Source organism: Abramis brama (assembly GCF_963993115.1).
Source record: "Abramis brama genome assembly, chromosome: 11".
NCBI classification, from domain to species: domain Eukaryota; kingdom Metazoa; phylum Chordata; class Actinopteri; order Cypriniformes; family Leuciscidae; genus Abramis; species Abramis brama.
In genome coordinates, this window is record NC_139973.1 from 4,239,655 (window position 1) to 4,258,972 (window position 19,318).

At 36.0% G+C, this 19,318-nt stretch overlaps 2 protein-coding genes across 5 annotated transcripts in view; one reads left to right on the forward strand and one right to left on the reverse strand.

Annotated features, from left to right (window-relative positions):
• cacna2d2a (calcium channel, voltage-dependent, alpha 2/delta subunit 2a) overlaps positions 1-9,758 on the forward strand; it is a 214,887-nt gene extending 205,129 nt beyond the window's left edge. For both annotated transcript variants that reach the window (XM_084128533.1, XM_084128532.1), the window contains 15 exons: positions 1,355-1,452; positions 2,156-2,246; positions 2,567-2,629; positions 2,717-2,820; positions 3,140-3,238; positions 3,984-4,078; positions 4,162-4,209; positions 4,455-4,526; positions 4,614-4,766; positions 6,533-6,585; positions 6,673-6,728; positions 6,811-6,934; positions 7,022-7,131; positions 7,593-7,675; positions 8,955-9,758. In XM_084128533.1, the coding sequence (XP_083984659.1) occupies positions 1,355-1,452; positions 2,156-2,246; positions 2,567-2,629; positions 2,717-2,820; positions 3,140-3,238; positions 3,984-4,078; positions 4,162-4,209; positions 4,455-4,526; positions 4,614-4,766; positions 6,533-6,585; positions 6,673-6,728; positions 6,811-6,934; positions 7,022-7,131; positions 7,593-7,675; positions 8,955-9,062 (1,357 nt within the window). In that variant the 3' untranslated portion in view covers positions 9,063-9,758. The remainder of the gene's footprint in view (positions 1-1,354; positions 1,453-2,155; positions 2,247-2,566; positions 2,630-2,716; positions 2,821-3,139; positions 3,239-3,983; positions 4,079-4,161; positions 4,210-4,454; positions 4,527-4,613; positions 4,767-6,532; positions 6,586-6,672; positions 6,729-6,810; positions 6,935-7,021; positions 7,132-7,592; positions 7,676-8,954) is intronic.
• Positions 9,759-13,828: 4,070 nt separating this feature from the next.
• abhd14b (abhydrolase domain containing 14B) lies at positions 13,829-18,018 on the reverse strand. Of its 3 annotated transcripts, none has more exons than XM_084128535.1 (4): positions 17,959-18,018; positions 17,557-17,789; positions 15,662-15,903; positions 13,829-15,526 (listed from the first exon to the last, which is right to left on the reverse strand). In XM_084128535.1, exons 2-4 carry the CDS (start codon positions 17,771-17,773, stop codon positions 15,347-15,349), a joined length of 639 nt encoding a protein of 212 aa, XP_083984661.1. In that variant the 5' UTR covers positions 17,774-17,789; positions 17,959-18,018; the 3' UTR covers positions 13,829-15,346. The 3 variants fall into 3 exon arrangements, with proteins under 3 accessions (XP_083984661.1, XP_083984662.1, XP_083984660.1); XM_084128536.1 differs by having other exon boundaries at positions 17,879-17,969; XM_084128534.1 differs by having other exon boundaries at positions 17,927-17,963.
• Positions 18,019-19,318: the final 1,300 nt, after the last annotated feature.

Genomic DNA, 19,318 nt, shown 5'->3' on the forward strand with positions numbered 1-19,318 from the left:
ACTGTCACACAGGGAATTCTGGGAATGTTTGTTTACAGTTTTTCTGAATTTGATTTGCCTTTTTTTACTTCTAAAAACTGTAAACTGTAAATTGCATGTAATATAATTACATGAAATGTATTTTACAGTTTTTCCCTGTATATAGTATAGGTTAACAGCAAGTTCCTATTAACGTTTTTACAATATTTTACAGTTAAAATTACACTCATTTTTGGTAGAAAAAATTATAACACCTTACTATGTCTTAATATACTTTCACTGTCAGTAGTATATTATAATAAATGTGATATTTGCTTGTTTTACAAACTTTCAACCCACTCCTCAAGTTTGTTTCTGTGGTAATGAAAGCTGTTGATAAAGCTTAACTTGTTATGAACCTGGAAAGTTCCTTTAAATCTCCTGCTTTACAGATTTTAACCTGAGAAAAAGACCCCAGTAATCTCACGTGTGTCTCCTTTAGATTTCAGAAGAGATCTCAACAGTGTCTCAAACTGTTGTGAGATTTTAGTGTGCAGTTACTGTGATTTGAACTCAAAAGTTCATCTTTGCAATGCACATTTTTATAGACAAAAACATCTGAGATAAAGTTCATACTTAGAAAGCCATGTGATGAAAGCCAAACCTCGGAGCTGTAAATTTTCCTCTGGGTATCTCTGTGTTTGAGCTCATTGTCGTCTGCTGTCGTGGATCAGCAGATTCTCCACATCTCATCGCTGCAGCTCTCGCCCGCGCGTCTCCTCCGTATCTGTGTGCATGGCCTTCTCCTCACTTCCTTCATCAGTATCAAGGGGAAGGTTCACTTTGATTTGCATGTTAAAGCAACTGATGGATCTAGAGAAGTTCACGTGCATGCATCTATGAATGATCATCTCTCTGTGTGTGTTTGTCCTTTGCATATACACTCCAAGTAGTTCTGTCTTGTTTTCCAGTAAAAACATCCTTGAAACAAGATACAGTTAACTGAGATTTTGCACGAATGCATATTGTATATAAGTGTATTTTAGGCAAGAGTTTATGCTTAAATCTACCAATGAATCAAGACAAAATACACTGTGGTTTTACTTCTCAGGTAAATTTATCTTGTTTTAATGATGTTTCCGTCAAGTACTGGTTAAGAATAGTTTTTTTTGCTGTTTGTTGTTTTATACATGTATTTGGTGTTTTATGTGTCTTTAAGATGTATACATGAATGTGAGCAAAGTGAAATATTTGTTAATACGTTTTGTCAACGCAAAACTCTCACTATCTATCAAGGTTTTGCAGTCTATAATATAACTGTTTTTGAAGTGAATCTATAAGAGAGAGTTTTTATATGTGTGTCCTGTCAGTGAGGAATGACATGTGTTTTCCTCAGGGAATACTGCAAAGAACTGGAGCTTTCTAACAACAACACGGAGTTCCTGCTCAACTTCATCGCTCTGATGGAGAAGGTCACACCAGACTCCAAACAATGTGAGTCTCGCAGATCTTACCAACGCCAGTATTTTCATCCCTCTTACCAGTGTGTGAATTTATTGACTGGATTGTTTATTTAAAGGATTGTTGAGGAATCTGTTGATGGTCTTCTTGCACTACTTTGCACTACAACAGGTCTGCTGGCTGGTTTTAGAAGGTTTTTGGGCACTTTTTAGCTAGAAAACTGACTTGCCCAAGCTAAGAAACCAGCTGAGACCACTTTAAACCACATAAGAATCTGTTTAACATAATGCTAACAACATTTTTTATGTTTTTTTGTGGATACTGTCATGGACCCCACATAATTAGTGTTATTTACATACTATTATAGTATTCATTAATATTTTTTGTCAACTTTTATTTCTGTATGATCCGTTTTCATTTTAACTTCAGTTTAAGTAAATGTGCTTTTGCCATTTTTAAATTTTATTTATAGCTTTAATTCATTTTTGTTTTTGTTTTAGTCATTTTAGTACTTCAACTTCTTATCTATTTCAGTTCAATTTATGTTTTGTAACTAAGTTTTTCATCTAATATTCATATTTTATTTATTTAAGCTTTATTTCAATTACTTTTTTACTTAGCAATAACAACACTGAGCGTAATTCTGACTCTCTTTGACTAATTCTTGAACTCAGAACAATCTTGTATTAAGATATCAGCTCATATATCCTAATATTATCATCATGATTCCATGCAGGTGACAATTTCTTGCTGCATAATCTGATCTTGGACACGGGCATCATTAGACAGCTGGTAGATAAAGTCTGGAAGACCAAGGACCTCAACACGTATGTTCATATTCAGAATGAACCACTGAATTTACATTTACATTTATGCATTTGGCAGACGCTTTTATCCAAAGCGACTTACATTGCATTTCAAGGTACACATTTACATTCTTATCAGTTCTTGCTCTCCCTAGGAATCAGACCCATGATTTTGAGCTACAGGAAAGCTATTTCTTCAGATTTTTTAGCAGATTTCCTCAGATTTATTAGCAGATTCACACCATGCTAATTTAGCATCATCTTAATCTCAAGCACAAAAGCACCTTCATTAGAGCTAGAGGTACTGTAAATGTGAGTAAACGTGTGTTGTGTTACTCTAGGTATGGCTTTCTGGCAGTCTTTGCGGCCACAGATGGAGGCGTCACTCGAGTTTTCCCTAATAAGTGAGTGCGGTTCTTTTTTAAATCTTTGTCACTGTGTTATTGTAAATACCTGCTGAGGTAAAGTGTGTGTGTGTGTGTGTGCATCAGGGCCGCTGAGACCTGGGAGGAGGATCCTGAGCCATTTAATGCTAGTTATTACCGTCGCAGTCTGGACAACAAGGGCTACATCTTCAGAGCGCCCTATCGCACCGGTGAGTGTGTGTGTGTTATTCTAGAAACACATCAGACACTAAACTGTCTTTACAGTCACATAAGTCACACACTCTTTAGGCAATGTTTTTACTATGCTAAGTTCAATTAAAGTAATACCTTCAATATGAACAAAATAATCATCTAAAACATTACATATTCATTATATTGATTAGATTACATTCTTCCATACTTTGTTTAATTTACAATGTCTTCAGACTTCTCAATTAGAATAACAGTATATTAGAATCACAGTATCATTTATATAATATGTTGTTAATTTTATTATGTAATAGTTTTCAAGAGCTGTTTTTTTTTAAGGCAATGATGACATGCTGAATCCAGAGAACGACACCATCGGCATTCTGGTTAGCACAGCAGTGGACATTACCATAGGAAGCAAAAACATCAAACCTGCAGGTACAATAAAACTTCTCGACAAATGACAAAATAACAAATAGGGTTCACATGGAAGCCTTTTAAACCAGACAAATGATGGCAAGATCAAATGTGGGATTTGATATGGTACTTTAATAGCTTAAGAACTTCATCTTATCCAACAGAAGGTTGGATATCTGTCATTTACTGTCCTGACAGCATCTGTGTTTGAAGACATTATCTTTCTCAGTGCAATAAATACAGAGACATTTTGCCATTTTTTTTTACTACAAATCTACAGTGATATCCTGTGGTTCTTTACAGAGCTCATGATCATCGTGTTCCTTTAGGATTACCTGACAGGTGGATTAGCACAGATAAGTGCTGTGTTAGGAATCTGGGTTTAGAAGTATGACATATTCCGCTCTGAACATCGTTGTAAAGTCAACTCTGTTGAATTAAGTTGATGTAAATATCTTGCCAAAAGAAAAGTAATCTAGAAACCGTACCTTAAAAGCCTGAAATACTGTAACTCTGACGCTGAGGCGTCTTTGTGCACATGGTCACTGAGCACGAATAAGATCATTTTGTTTCTCAGCATGAGTTTGAAAATCACATTTCATTGGTTCAGACTCATGCTATAGAGAATTAATTTTTCACTTGTTTTGCCTGTAGCTCGTAATCAGCCTGTGCGCATTCCCACTCATTTTTGGGTCACATTTAAGTTGTAGACCAGAGGTGTTAGGGTTTCTTTTTCTCATTCTTTTTCTGTCTAACACTATCTTAGTTGTGGGTGTGAAGCTTGATCTTGAGGCTTGGACTGACAAATTCAAGATCTTGGCAAGCAACCACACTGACAGCAACCGGCAGGGCTCTCAAACGGTAAATTGCACACACACACACACACACATATATATATACACACACGAGTACTATTGCTAAATACTGTTGTTCCTGCCTGACAGTGTGGACCAACCAGTGGCTGTGAAATGGACTGTGAAGCCAACAGTGATGTAAGAGACTCTTAATGCACTCAGATCTGTCAATACTAAGAGTTATAGATCCAAACTATACATCCTCATTCATAGCTTCAGTTTGTCCATTAAGTGTATGGCTGATTGATCTAGTGATATTAACATCATTTTCCATTTAAATTGGCTGATTGATTGTCCGTGTCTGACGTAAACCCATGCACTACAGGCACGTATTGTGTACGAACAGTAATGCGTTTACTAGAAGCTGTCCTTGTTCTTTGCAGGACTTGCTTTGTTATCTGATAGATGATGGCGGCTTCCTCATCATGTCCAATCAGAAGGACCACTGGAATAAGGTCAGGAAGTTCAACAGGACAGCGATGTGAAAACAGACTGTATTTGCTCCTGTTTTTCACCCTGTGCTCTTCCTCTTTTATCTGTAGATTGGGATGTTCTTCAGCGAAGTCGACCCCATTCTCTTTTACAGCCTCTACAACAACTCCTTCTACAAACGCAAGCAGTCCTACGACTATCAGTCAGTGTGTGACCCCGTGCCCAGCAGCAACACAGGGGCCGCCCCGCGAGGAGTGTTTGTGGTAAGAGGATGGATGGATGGATGGATGGGATAAGACGGTGGCTACATTTACATGCAATCTAATAATCTGTTAATAATCTGATCCGAATCTCAGTCGGACACGTGAACACCTCAATCAATCTAAATGAAATGAAATCGGAGTGGTGTCGATTTTAAATGCTCTTTCAAATATAAAATATTTGCCACATAAACATTTGAATTTGAAAACACCTTGCGCACATGTGTGGTGCCATAGTGTGTGTTGATTTACATCTCACAAACTCAGTGGAGAAGACTGAATATTTGCAAAAAAGCTTTTCCGGCACATTTTTCGATGTCGTCAAGGCAAACACACCAGTTATGCTCACGGATATCATATGATTGCAGTGATTTTGTCCATTTCTGAAAGTGGAGACTTGTGCACTGTGTGTGCGCTGAAATTTTCTTCGGAATGGATGTAATACACATGTAAATGAGTATTTGAATTGTTGCAAAGTTTAGGGTTCATATAAACAATACGTTTGGAATCTGCAGTCGGATTGGATTACAGAATGTAGTGTTGTTATTGTTAACTATTTTACTAAATTAAAGGTTGTATCAGCGATTTCAGGCCCAAACATAAATGATCACATTCATCTAATCTTTCCTAACGATCCGCTAGCTGCCCGCCCCATAAGCCGTCATAGGCAGCCGTGCATGAGCACAAAACCTCACAACACCCACCCCCTGTCGGTGATTGGTTGGAACACTATTTATTTTGGTTTTGAGTGGTTGGTGAAACCAACTGTTTTTGTGTGCAGAGCCTAGGCTGCCTACAGAGACGCGTTTTTTTGACGGCATGCTTATGGGGCGGGCAGCTAGCGGATCGTTAGGAAAGATTAGATGAATGTGATCATTTATGTTTGGGCCTGAAATCGCTGATACAACCTTTAAATTAGAACCATTAAAAACTGAAATAAAGTAATAATAGAAAAGAAAAGAAAGTAAAATATACATATAGATGAAAAACTTGAACATAAAAACTTACATGAGAAATGTTGCTTTGGCAACTAACTAAAATAAGTTGAAAGCTAAATGGAAATATAAAAAAAACAATAACTGATAAAAATGACAAAAGCACATAACAATTGCTAAACTATTACAAATCATTTTATTAATAGAAATAAAATAATTAAATACAAATATAAATATAATATGAAAAACTTAAAGTATATAAAGAAATAAAATAGAGCTAAATAGAAATGTAAAAAAAACTAATAGAAATGACAAAATCACAACAGGATTACTACAGAATTACTATTTTAAATAATTTGCATTAATTGCAATAAAGTAATAATAAAATAGAATATAGATATTTGATGAAAAACTTAAATAAAATGTTGATTTTGGCAAATAACTTAAAATAATAATAAAATAAGTTGAAGTATTAAAAGTACTAAAAATAAAATAAAATAGAGAACTATCTATTTAAAAACTAAAACTAAATAAGAAAATAACTAATTAAATAAAACAATAAAATTGACAAAGCACACAACAGAATTACTAAAATTAAAATAAAAACTAAACATTTCAAAATATTAATAAATAATGTAATAGTATATATATGCATATATATAATATATATATATATATATATATATATACAGTATACTACTAAAATCCCACTGGCAGAATGATTGGATGGATCGAGGGATGAATAAATGGATAGATGGGTGAATAGACAGATAAGTAGGTATTTGGATGGATGATGAACTGTGTCATAATCAAATGTCATGTGTTTCCTCTCAGCCTACTATTGCTGATGTGTTGAATGTTGCCTGGTGGACGTCAGCGGCTGCCTGGTGAGTCTCTGTCTCGCAGTCAATTATAATGTCTGATCTCAATGATGTAGTAGCTTGTAAACACAGGAGTGTGTGTGTTGTGCTTAGGTCACTGCTGCAGCAGATGCTGTATGGATTCACCTATCAGAGTTGGTTCATGACAGGTGTGTGACGTTTACATTGATTTCTAAAAGGTCGTTGTTTAAGGGAATCAATAAGACAAATCTGACGTGTGTGTGGATGTAGATGAGGTCGATGCTGAAGGAATGGACCACAGAGAGACCAGCTGTGTGACGGTCCAGACGCAGTTTTACTTCAGTAACCTCAGCAGCTCCTACAACATCCTGCAGGACTGTGACAACTGCTCCAGGTCACACACACTCCAGTCATGCTCTCAGTCTACATTATATATACTGATGAAAGACTGTTTTTTTATAACAATGTGTCTGTTTTACAGATTAATTCATGCTAAGAGAATAAACAACACCAACCTGCTGTTTGTGGTGGCTGAAAGACTGTCCTGCAACTCCTGTGAAATAGAGAAACTGTCTCAGGTGGAGACGGAATGTATCCTTCTGCATAAACATGCTTTTCTACATGAATATATTTTAAAATGTAATTTATTCCTGTGATTCCATCATTGCTCCAGTCTTCAGTATCACGTGATCCTTCAGAAATCATTCTAATATGATGATTTGCTGCTCAAGAAACATTTCTGATTATTATCAATGTCGAAAACAGTTGAGCTGCTTCATATTCTTGTGGAAACAGTGATACATTTTTATTCAGGATTCTTTGATGAATAGAAAGTTCAAAAGAACAGCATTTATTTGGAATATAAATCTTTTGTAACATTAACTGTCACTTTTAAACAATTCAATGCATCCTTGCTGAATAAACTGAATATATATATATATATATATATATATATATATATATATATATATATATATATATATATATATAAACTTATTAACCCCACACAAGTTTGTTGAAAAAGACATTCCTTAACTCCCTCCGTTTCTCAGACAAAGAAACAAGTACATGCGAGTCAATGGTAACATCCCGGTATAGAAAAGGAACCACAAGCTGTTTCGACTACAATGTTACAGTGCGTACACATTCACATGCTTCCACATGTTTATCCAAAGAAACATTCTGGAATTGGATGTCTATGGATGGCATTATAAGTTCTGTAAATTCCGCTCACAAGAATAATGTCCATAATGCATAACCAAGTAGCATTTTGCCGAAAGAATAATTAACAAAAATATGAGCTTCACATTTCCGTAAACCCTAATGCTCAAACTAATTAATTGGTTTGAGTAGAGCAAACTTAAATTAAACAAATTAGTTAAACTTTTAGGAGTGTTCAGAACTTTCTTTTCTTTTTGAGTTCACAAAACTGACACATTTTAAGTAATCTGAATTGCTTCATTGTTTTGAGTTTTATGAACTTGTTCCTTTTAATTTAGACAAACTTAAATTTAACTGAAACTGGGCTGGGATTTCTATTTCCCAGCATGCTTTGCCATGGCACTCGAAAGAGAGATTAAATGCTAAAATTAAGTGTTATTCAATTTTTTTTGTGCAAGATTAATGTTAAGTGGGAGATTTAGTGGTGTTTAATGTTTTCTATGCTAATTTAGAAGAGTTTCTGTTATGTGTGTGTGGGGGGGGGGGGTATGCAAGTGGAGCATGAGCTTGATTTGAGAACAGATAAATGTTAAATGTTCTATATTGCTGTACTCATTCAGCAATTGCTATGTTTTGCTAATGATGTCAAAGCATTGTTTCAACGATTAGCAAGTTAGCAGTACTGATTTAGCTTAGTAGCTAGCCAAGTTTCCATTACTAAACATATTTAAGTTGAGACAACATGATCATTTTAAGTTAAATGTGAATTAGCTTACTCAAATATTTCAAGTTAAGAACAATTAAAATGTCTGAGTACAAAATAAAAATCTGCCAGTTCTGCTTATCTAAAATGTGAATTTCTTAACTTAAAATTTTTGATGTAACCTCAAATTTTTTGAGTTTTGACAACTTATTCGGGTTTACAGGACACTTGTAAGTGCATTAATAGAGACTTCTCCGTTCTTTATTACAAACTGAGGGAAATTATCGTCTGTAGTGTCGACAGCAGACACAGATGCCAGACATAGACATTAAAGTCAACATGAAATCAAAATTCACCAAAAAGTTCCTGATCTTATTGTGAACATTTCATCAGTAAACGTTATTCTGAAGGAAATAAAGAAATATCCAATGTAATGCAGTTTGCGAATGTCATTTCATGTTGACAGTTACAGTACATAAACCCAATCTAGTATTTTGGCATAAAACTGAGTATTAACCAAAGCACATGTTTCTCTCCGTCTCTCTTGCAGGAGAACACATCAGACTGTGGGCGGGGTCACTCGTTCCGCCCCTCCCTCCTCACTTTACTCCTCCTCCAGCTCCTCCTCCTGTCTGTTCTGGCCCACCCCTATGTTTAACTCCATCCTCCTGTCCTCCTCTCCCTCTCTCCCTCCTTCTCGTCTCCTTAATTCCGCATTTCTCCTTTATCTCCCCGCTGCTCTAGTCATAGGTAATATAAAGGGACTTCCTTCTGCCCTTATATGGAAGCCCAGTCGTACTGCTTCATCCACTTAGCTTCACAGGTTGTTGCTTAGTGACCGTTGCAGAACTTTGTCCTCTCCTGCCAATCAAGAGCATTTGTTGGAGGAGCTAAAGTGTCTTCATGAAAACAGGAAGCTGGCGATGAGAAACCGACGGCCATCTTGGAAACGAAGACGTGGTGGAAAATGACATGGACTGTTCCCTCCTGCCTTTGCGGCCGTAACGGGGTTGAGTTTCGTTCGAGTCCACATCTAAAGGGGAAAGGTCATCCTCATCTTTATCCTGTAACCCGCTACAGGACATTCTGACGCCATCTTGCTTCCGGTAATAAGAAAATAACCGAATATGTGCAGAATTTTACGTGATTCTCAAAAAAAAATATCAGTAACAACATGTGAGTATTAAAAACATACCTCCATATATTAGGGTATTTAATGAAAAAGGGAAGATGATAGATGTTATTTATTCAATTATAATTTATTGATTTATGCACTATATCTACTTCTTGCCAAAATGAGACTTGTTACGTGGTCTAATTTTTCTAGCCAAATTAGGAGGTAGGAAAACCACAGAAAAAGAAAGTGAAAGTGAAATAAAAGCAGTATCACACCATTCCTTCATCAGTCACAAAGGGCTTCATATATTTATTATTTCTATGTATATCACTACCCTGACCCGATTAGGTTAGGCTTTTATTTGTGGAAACTTTAAAACTATATTAATGCCTCAGTTATATAATATTTGCAGCTAATATGTTATAGCATGTGTTCATTTCTAAAAGACTAGTTCACTCAAAAATGACACTTCTGTTTGATTTATTCACCCTCATGTCGTTCCAAACTTGTATGCTGTTTTTTTTTTCTTCTGTGGAACACCGAATGAGAAATATAAGAATCAAGAACGATAGTGACCATGACTTTCCAGCTCCAAAAAGATAAATAAAGTACAATAAAAGTCCCATGAAAGCAGTCATGATCAGCTATCATATGAACACCTATCAAATGGACTACTTTTATTGATCTGTTTTTTGGAGCACGACAGACACGGTCACTGAATGGAAAACATGAAGGTGAAGATGAGATGTGCTAATGGAGATTTTTGTTGGATTGAAATGCAGTATTTTAGCGATGATGTCAGTTTGCAGTCTCTACAATTCTGTTCTGTACAGTTTTTCACAATCTCAGAATGTCGAACACACATTGCATTTGATCACAACACATGCTGTTTGTTTGCACCATTTTTTGCACTGATGGATTTTAGTCGCTACCATGATCTTAGTCAATGTGATCATGTGATATCTATATATATATATATATATGTAAGGCCCAAAACAGCATTTTGAATCTGCTCTTGCGTATTTGCATAGATTTTTGTTTCTGGCTTCGACTGGTTTTTAGTATCTGTCATGATATTATCTCTTATGTTGAAATGTTAGTAATGCGATGAAACTTAAGCAAAAACCCTTGTTTTGGGCCCTCTATCAACCTTGTTTTAGCTGTGCCTTGATGCACTTTTATAGTGGACAGTGATCATGGTGGAGATCGAGCTTCACCCGCAGTCAGTTCAGTGCGAGTCTTTCATGGGCCTTAAAACTTTAGTCAAACAGGTTGTGTTCGAAATAGAGTACTAGCGTATTGCATACTGTATTCTTCATGCTACTCTTAAAAAATACTCACTAATGTTTACCGATGAACATTTTTATGCTATGTTCTGGTCACGTGACCTCAATGTTGAGCATGTTTAGCCATGACCGGTTAAGAAAAATGGTTATTTTGCGTTTTTAATCAAAGTTTGTGTTCAGATGATGAACTGATCAAATAAGTCACGAGTGAAATAGTTGAGATAATTAAAATTGATATTGTTTCCAGTCATTCATCACACTGGAAATGGCAGGTCAAGTTGAGTGCATTGCATTGTGGGACACAGTATTCAGCATTCCTTTTATTATAATACACATTTTGACAAAGCATACTGTGTGCAATGTAAATACGGCATAATAGTATGCTATTCCGAACACAGCCAGTGCCTCCAAACACGTAACCTGACTGGCATAAGGGAATGCGATTTATCTTTTTAATTTTGAGTATTATTGAGCCGCAGTGTTCGCCATACCCTTCAGCTCCATGCCTACATGTACTAAAATTCGACAAGCACTTTATGCATTTAACTTGTCAGTAAACGGGGTTGAATCCGAACCTCGCTTACTGGTTCTTAGTTGCACATTTGGCATTTCAGTGGCCACCACCTACAGAGTAAAGCTCCATGGCAAGACGTGTCCAAAAACAAACCCTTGGTTTTTTAGGATCGTCTTTGAAAGAGCTTTTCACTTGCTGATAGTTGTGGCCAAAGTTCGATCAGAGTTGCTACTGAGTTTTGGCAAAGTAGGTTTTGGAGTTGAACCGACTGCTCTACATAACCTCAATCCATCATAACAGAGGCGGTATACACACATACTTCCCTGCTGTAGTTTATCTGTCCAGTGTGTATGAGGGGAGTGAGTGTTTATGTGTGTCTGAAGGTTTGCTGATGGTTATGGAAAAGAATCAATGTTTGCTGTTACGTGAAATAACTGAAAAATGTACAATTTTATGAGAAGTATTTTGAGAGTATTGTCATTGTTGGTGTTGAAGGAATGATCCGTGTCAAACGAATGTTTCTGTCTTGAGGCACAATCTGTTACAGCCTGTTTTATTTGCCTGTGCAATTTAAAAAGACAGCACTTAATCTGTTATAAATTCCCTCTATCTGTGTCTGTTTAAACAGAATAGCTCACCCGAAATGTACAATTCTGTCATCATTTATTCACCTTTTTGTCGTCCTAAACCTGTATGACATTCATTCTTCAGTAGGAAACAAATGTATGGAAAGGACATGCAATACAAATGAGAGAAACTCATACATGACATGAGGGTGAGTAAATGAGAATTTATTTTGGGTGAACTATTATTTATTTTCTCGTTTTCTCATGAAAAGCTGTCAGGATGCCATGTATTTTGTACACTTTTTTTTGAGAGATGAACGATGCATGTCTGATGCTCGTGGACACGATTCTTACATCACTCGGCTTGTTTTTCATTCACCTTCAGAACTAATTGGTGAGATAAATATGCTAAATGTTGTGCTAAGAGTTGTACATATCACTAATATCTGAACTTGAATGCAATCCTGATCCTCACACTATCACATATGACTCCTGTTTATAACCCACATCCGGATGGATTTATGAGTCCATCTACAGTATGAATATATATATTTGACCCCATTGAGACCTATAAATGAAAAAACACAAATTATGAAATAAAAGATCATATGTGGTAATGTAAGAGTTTAAAAAAAAAAAGTTTTTAAAAAGACTGTTTAAGCCTTGGTCCCCATACCTTAATGGCAAAAACCGAGGTGTCGGTATGATAATGTGAAATTAAAGGGATAGTTCACCCAAAAATTAAAACATTTACTCACCCTCAAGTTTTTCCATTCACATTTATAGGGTTTTCCAAGTGCCATTCAAAAGTATAGTTAAGTATAGCAACCAGGGGTTTTTAAGCTCCTAAAAGGACAGAAATGCACAATAAAAATATCATAAAAGTTGTCCTCATGTCTTGTGCAATATATTTCAAATCGCTGAGAAGAAATTAAGTTGTTGAAAAATTACTCCTTGGCTCTGGATGGTGTCATGGTGAATAAAATGATGACATAATGTTCATTTCTGGGCGAAATATTCCTTTAACCAACTACTTTAATGTTGAAACCTGTTAAACGGCTAGTGTGTACCTCTTTCTTTGCCTGATTATGGAAACAGTCTGCAATTTTATTTCATATCAGGGCAAAAAGCGCTCTGAAAGTTGGGGAAAATGCCTTGTTCTTTATTCTGGTGAGTTGGTTTAAAACTTCGCCACACTTTTTTTTTATTATTGTATTTTATTTTTAAGGGGGAAAGTGTGTAATTGTTTTAAAACTGGAACACTGTTGATGTACAGGGGCACTGAACTGCCTGAATTAGTGAAACACATTTTGGCAAGACACTGCGATTAAATGATCATGAATGTGTCGGTCTTGTGTCACAATTCCAAGTACACTGTGGAACAAAAGTCCTTGTTTTTAAGTGGTTGACAGATTTGCTTTTGCCAAAAAAGAGAAAAAAAAGTATTCAAAAAGAAAAGCTAAAATGAGGAAGCAGCTTGCGCAAGGGGAGGGGCCTGATGTATAACCCACCCACTGGGAGGAGTCATTAGCTCAGACCCTCCTCTAGCCCCTCCCCCTTCAAAGCAACATCATCGTAGGCGCGTTTCCATCAGCGAGACGTGTGTATGTGATTACGTAGTCTTTAGTCTGGTGTTCCGTGACAAATGTGTACAAAAAATATATATTAAAAAAACGTACAAAGGAGAAACTGAATTTAACATGAGTGAGGTTTTAAAATGTATTAACGATTAAAAAAATAGAAACACAATACTGCTGATAATACTCATAAGTTGAGGTCTGAAATCATGGTGAGCGTTTTTTTCTTTGGTTCGTTTATTGGATTGTGTGTTGGGGGCTCAGTGCCTCATCTCTGGGTCCATGTTGCTCCATTTTTTTGTACAGACAACAAAAAAAAGACGAGAAAATTTGTAAAATATTGTGTCTGTGACTCCTTGTAAAATATTTTCAAATTGTTTATTACAGAGAATCAGTTATTAAATAATGTTCATATTTTTCACTTCAGTGCATTGTGTAGTGTTTATTTTTCTGGTGCATTCGACATGTTATAGAGGTTCATCAGAAACATTGTCATTGGTCCCAATGTTAACGTGTGGCATCACAATACTGTACTACATTCTTAAGACCTGCTTAAAATATACTTAATAACTGCAGTTTCTAATTATCTGTCTTTTGAAAGCAAAAAAGGAAAAATTGCACTATTTAGTCTATTTAGTGCACTATTTATGTTAAGCATATCATAACAAAAGCGGGGTTTAAGCGGACTAAATGATTGGAGAACTTCTGTAGACATCACCAGAGAGAAGTCTGTCATTTTCACCTCAAGGTCCGGTTATGATATTTTGATTGAACATTATGAGGTCAAAAAATGAATTATTTACAATAAGATAACATGCATTTATAAAATAGTGAATTTTCATTTCATGCAAACTTTAATATGTTCTCTCATGCTTACTGTGAACGATTCATCGTTGTAAAAATAAAAAGTTTGTTTCGCAACCTATTCAAGTATAATAACTTCTGAAACGACTTTACTTTTCAGGTGATGTAAAACAGGCTTACAAGTTTCAAGCGATAGATGCTGGCCGTGTGTCAGAGATGTAGATCTGGCCTCATTCTGGTATGAAACACACAGTCCAATCAGTTCCAGGTGGATTAAATCAAGTCCCGCCTACATTATTATCTTATTGGCTGCGTCGAAAGCTTAAAAATGTTGCCTTCAGAGAATGGATTCGAAGGCATCAATTGTATGACCGAATCCAATAGTTAGCTTCACTTCCTGTCTATTTTTGAAGGCAGCATAAATGTATCCTTTGCTGCCTTTGATATCCCACAATCCTGTGCTTTCCATTCTGTGACAGGTGAGCTAAAAAATAACGAAGGCGTCTGAAAGTTGCGCTTGGTGGTCAGTTTGTGTGTAAATGTTTGTTCACACAGTTTGTGTGACCAACTTCTGATGTCATTTCTAGTGAAAAAATAACTTGTAGTAATTAAATATTAGCTTAGTTATCACCAAAGCGCTCTGTATTTTGTTGTAAATCATTAAAGCGTTACGCTGCCTCAGAAGTCTGTCTGGAATTATCAGTATCGTGAGGAACCTTCATGGGAAAACGCTGCCAACAAAGTCATTGCCTGATAAGGCAGCGAGGAAACAAGTCAAGCTTACGGACGCAGCCATTGACTATCCTCTATCAATCAGAAGTACATATATTTGGGTTACAAACAGCATGTCTCGTTGACTCGAGTCTTCAGCACATCTCAACAAATGCCAGGCGTCCACATGAAAAGCTTTGCAAATAATAGCACAAAAAGATGATTATGCAAGGTTGCATAAAAAAAGTTAGTGTTTCTGACATGATGATTCAGTTATGAAGTATAAGAATTAAATGTACTTAATATTGCTTATGTAATTAATGTTGTCAATTAGTACACTTTTACTCTATTAGGGTTTTTAATACGATCACAACAACTTTATGAAGTCGAGGATTGCCTTATGCCAGGTCTCTGGATCATCAAGGTAACAAGGATGCCCCGCCCCCTTCATTACCACCACCTTGTGATTGGGTAGATGGCTCAGGTTGCTTAGCGACGCTTCCCCAAGCTGAGTGTCCTGGTCTCCATAAACTATAAGAGCTGGAGTCTGTGCAGGTACATAAGGATGAAAATCACACATTTTTAGATGGATAGATAGATAGATAGACAGACAGACAGACAGACAGACAGACAGACAGACTGACAGATAGATAGATAGATAGATAGATGATAGGTGTGTCACCTGTATGCTGCTGTACTGCTCTGCTGAGAACTTCTCTGTACAGATAGGAGCCACAGGGATGTAGGCCTTGACCTGCTCTGAGTGCTGGAAGAGGAACGGCAGCGAGTACATGCCGCTGAGAGACGGGCTGATGACCACCACAGGACCCGTGTTCAGACCCTCACACACCTGTCTGAGGAACACAGCTGGAGCCAGCTGACCCACTGGAGCCGGGGCCGGAGCCGCCTTAGACTGACCCAGGCCTGAGTGAGCAATGACACACAGAAATGAGCCGCTTTAGGAGGAGAGACAGCAGACGGTGATCAGTTAGTGAGAGACTAAAGGTGTGTTCACACTCGGCATGTTTGCTTGGATTAAAACGAACCCTGGTGCGATTGCTCTGTTAGAGCGGTTCAGTTGAATAAGTGTGAACGCTGCCATCCGAACCCTGGTGTACACCAAACAACAGGACCGAGAACACTGAAAACATGAGTCTCGCTCCACTTCCAAATGATCTCTGGTGTGATTCGACTGAAATATGAACTCAACACGGACCAAAGACATCTAAATGAACCAAAATGTAATATATATCATTTATTAACAATATATACTAATAATATAATAATAATAGCGAATAATATATTTAAATCATTACTTTTATTAACAAAAATATGTATGGTAATACCATGGGATTTGCCATGATACACTTATGGTCATTTTTGCCAGAACTGTACTTTTGTAAAAAAGAAAGAAAGAAAAGAAAGAAATTATACAGTATTTTATACATAAAATATATTACAGTTTTTTTTATATATATAAATATACATATATTGTATGCTTTAAAGCACTTTCCGTATGTCTATTTTACATCACTGTCCATATTAAAGGCAATTGAATGCTATTATAATTATTTATAATAGTTAAATATGAAATTATAATAATATAAATTAATTTTGCTTTATAGCCATAATAACAATATAAACGAAAAATATATTTATATTTTTCAGAAAGTACTATGGTCATACAAAAGATTTTAGTTATGTTCCATGGTAATATGGAACACAAATATGGTATTTTTTAAGTACCATAGTATTACCATCTGATGATACTATCACTGTACCAAGGTATAAAGTACCATAGTGTTACCATCACTGTACCATGGTATGTACCATAGTATTACCACCTGACGATACCATCACTGTACCTAGGTACAAGTACCATAGTATTACCATCTGATGATACTATCACTGTACCAAGGTATAAAGTACCATAGTATTACCATCTGATAATACTATCACTGTACCAAGGTATAAAGTACCATAGTATTACCATCACTGTACCATGGTATGTACCATAGTATTACCACCTGACGATACCATCACTGTACCTAGGTATAAGTACCATAGTATTACCATCTGATGATACTATCACTGTACCAAGGTATAAAGTACCATTACCATCTGATAATACTATCACTGTACCAAGGTATAAAGTACCATAGTATTACCATCAATGTACCATGGTATGTACCATAGTATTACCACCTGACGATACCATCACTGTACCTAGGTATAAGTACCATAGTATTACCATCTGATGATACTATCACTGTACCAAGGTATAAAGTACCATAGTATTACCATCTGATATTACTATCACTGTACCAAGGTATAAAGTACCATAGTATTACCATCTGATATTACTATCACTGTACCAAGGTATAAAGTACCATAGTATTACCATCACTGTACCATGGTATGTACCATAGTATTACCACCTGACGATACCATCACTGTACCAAGGTATATTTTAAAGTACAATAGTATTACCATCACTGTACTATGGTATAAGTACTATAGTATTACCACCTGATGATCCCATCATCACTGTACCAGGATGTCATTCCCGCGGCTCACCTGGCAGGTCTATCGCCACAGCTCGGTAGCCCGCGGCTGCTAGAGTCTCCAGAGTCCCGATCTTCAGCCAGTTTTCCGATGAGAACCGGATCCCGTGCAGCAGCAGGACGCAGAGTTCGCCGGTACCGCTCGACGGAAGCGCCTGTCGGTAGAACAGCGTCTGATCTCCGCAGATCTCCACCCGAACCGAGCCTTCTGACATCTCAACCGAACACATGATGAGTGAGAGAACTCTGGAGAAACAAACAGAGCAAAGGTCACGCGCAAAACACTTCGATGTCTGCAAAGATTTATATAAACAATCGAAGTTAGAATAAGTTACAATATAAAGTATTCGAACAATCTGTATGGTTAAAGTTCAATGATCCACCTATGAACCTGAGTATAGCAAAGTTTTTGTACCAGAGTAAACTACGAGTCCCGGAAGACTGTCAGTTTTACCAGAGTGACACACTGACCTCTAGCGGCTCTGTCGACACTTACAACCTTCAGAAGTGCTACATAAAACATTTACCTCATTATAAATCTAGGCTACTAGTCGCACAGCAGATTTTAAACAGCTTTTATGATTAATTAAAGATTATTTTATTCTTAAATTACTGAATTGCGACTTTTAAGATTATTATTTGTTACTAAATAGAAACCATTTTTAACGTTTCATGCATTAGCCTGCAATGTGGCTAAATTGTTTTGGCCTTTTGATTTTTTTTGGAATATATTTGGGTTTTAATTTTGGCAAATTGCTCATATTTAGCTTTTCACAAGTTTTCCATTAGTAATGATGAGATGGAGATTGGAAAGGGTTGCCAAACTCTCGCATTTATTAGATTGCGGTCATTTGCATTGACATCGAACGTGGTGAGAATCGGTTCCTGACGATCCAAATGAAGCAATCCGATCTCAGTTCGTCTCGGGGGCATTTATTTGCATTTGGTTTTCATGTGGTCAATTGTTATATAAATGTGATCAGATTACCTTTACAACCTGTAGGCTAATAGTGTGTAAATGGGACCATTCTGTCAAATAGCCCTCTTTCGTTTGTAAACGAATCTTTTAAGTGAAGGTGAATCGTTTTTACTCGCTGCCATCGTATTTGTCTTTCACTGAAGTCCCATCCTTTTAAAAGCATGATAATAGGCTAATGTTTAGCTTCATAATTTATTTAGGCAATTTTTCTTTTCTATAGTTTGATATTTTTTTTATTTAATTTTTTTTTTTAAGATAAAAAAAAGCAATTTCCTTTGGGAAAATATAGAAATGAAGGTAATTTCTTGTAAGGAATACAGTTTTTAATAGAGCATATAAATATTAGTTTTGGTCATGAAAAACTGTTTTGCACGAATTGGTTGAATGATTGTATGACTGACTGACTGAATGATTTGATTAGCCTACTCATAGCCTAACTGTAAAAATTATATGATCAATAAGTTATGACAACAAAATGTTTTACATTGCTTTAACTCATCAAAATAAGTTATACAAGATTCAACAATTTTTTTTAGTCGGTTTTAATGTAATTTAAGTTGAAATTACTTAAACATCCAAGTCAATTGTACTTTTAAAAAAAATCAGTGTTGTCTTTCAAACAAATTAGGTAGAAATCCATAACAGGATGATATAAGAACAAAAAATAACAATTACTAATAAAGATATAAAATAAAAAGTAATTATTTCAGTATTAATAAACAGCACTTATTATTATTTATTTATTATTATTATGTTATTAATGATGAGAATGTGGTGTTATTATTTGTTTGTTTTT

Excerpts from the sequence above, each read along its gene's own strand:
- abhd14b (XM_084128535.1), bottom strand. The coding sequence starts at position 17,773 with ATGTGTTCGGTTGAGATGTCAGAAGGCTCGGTTCGGGTGGAGATCTGC. Across the intron at positions 15,904-17,556 it reads TGTGGCGATAGACCTGCCAG|GCCTGGGTCAGTCTAAGGCG; the intron begins GTGAGCCGCGGG and ends TTGCTCACTCAG. Across the intron at positions 15,527-15,661 it reads AGCAGTACAGCAGCATACAG|ACTCCAGCTCTTATAGTTTA; the intron begins GTGACACACCTA and ends GTACCTGCACAG.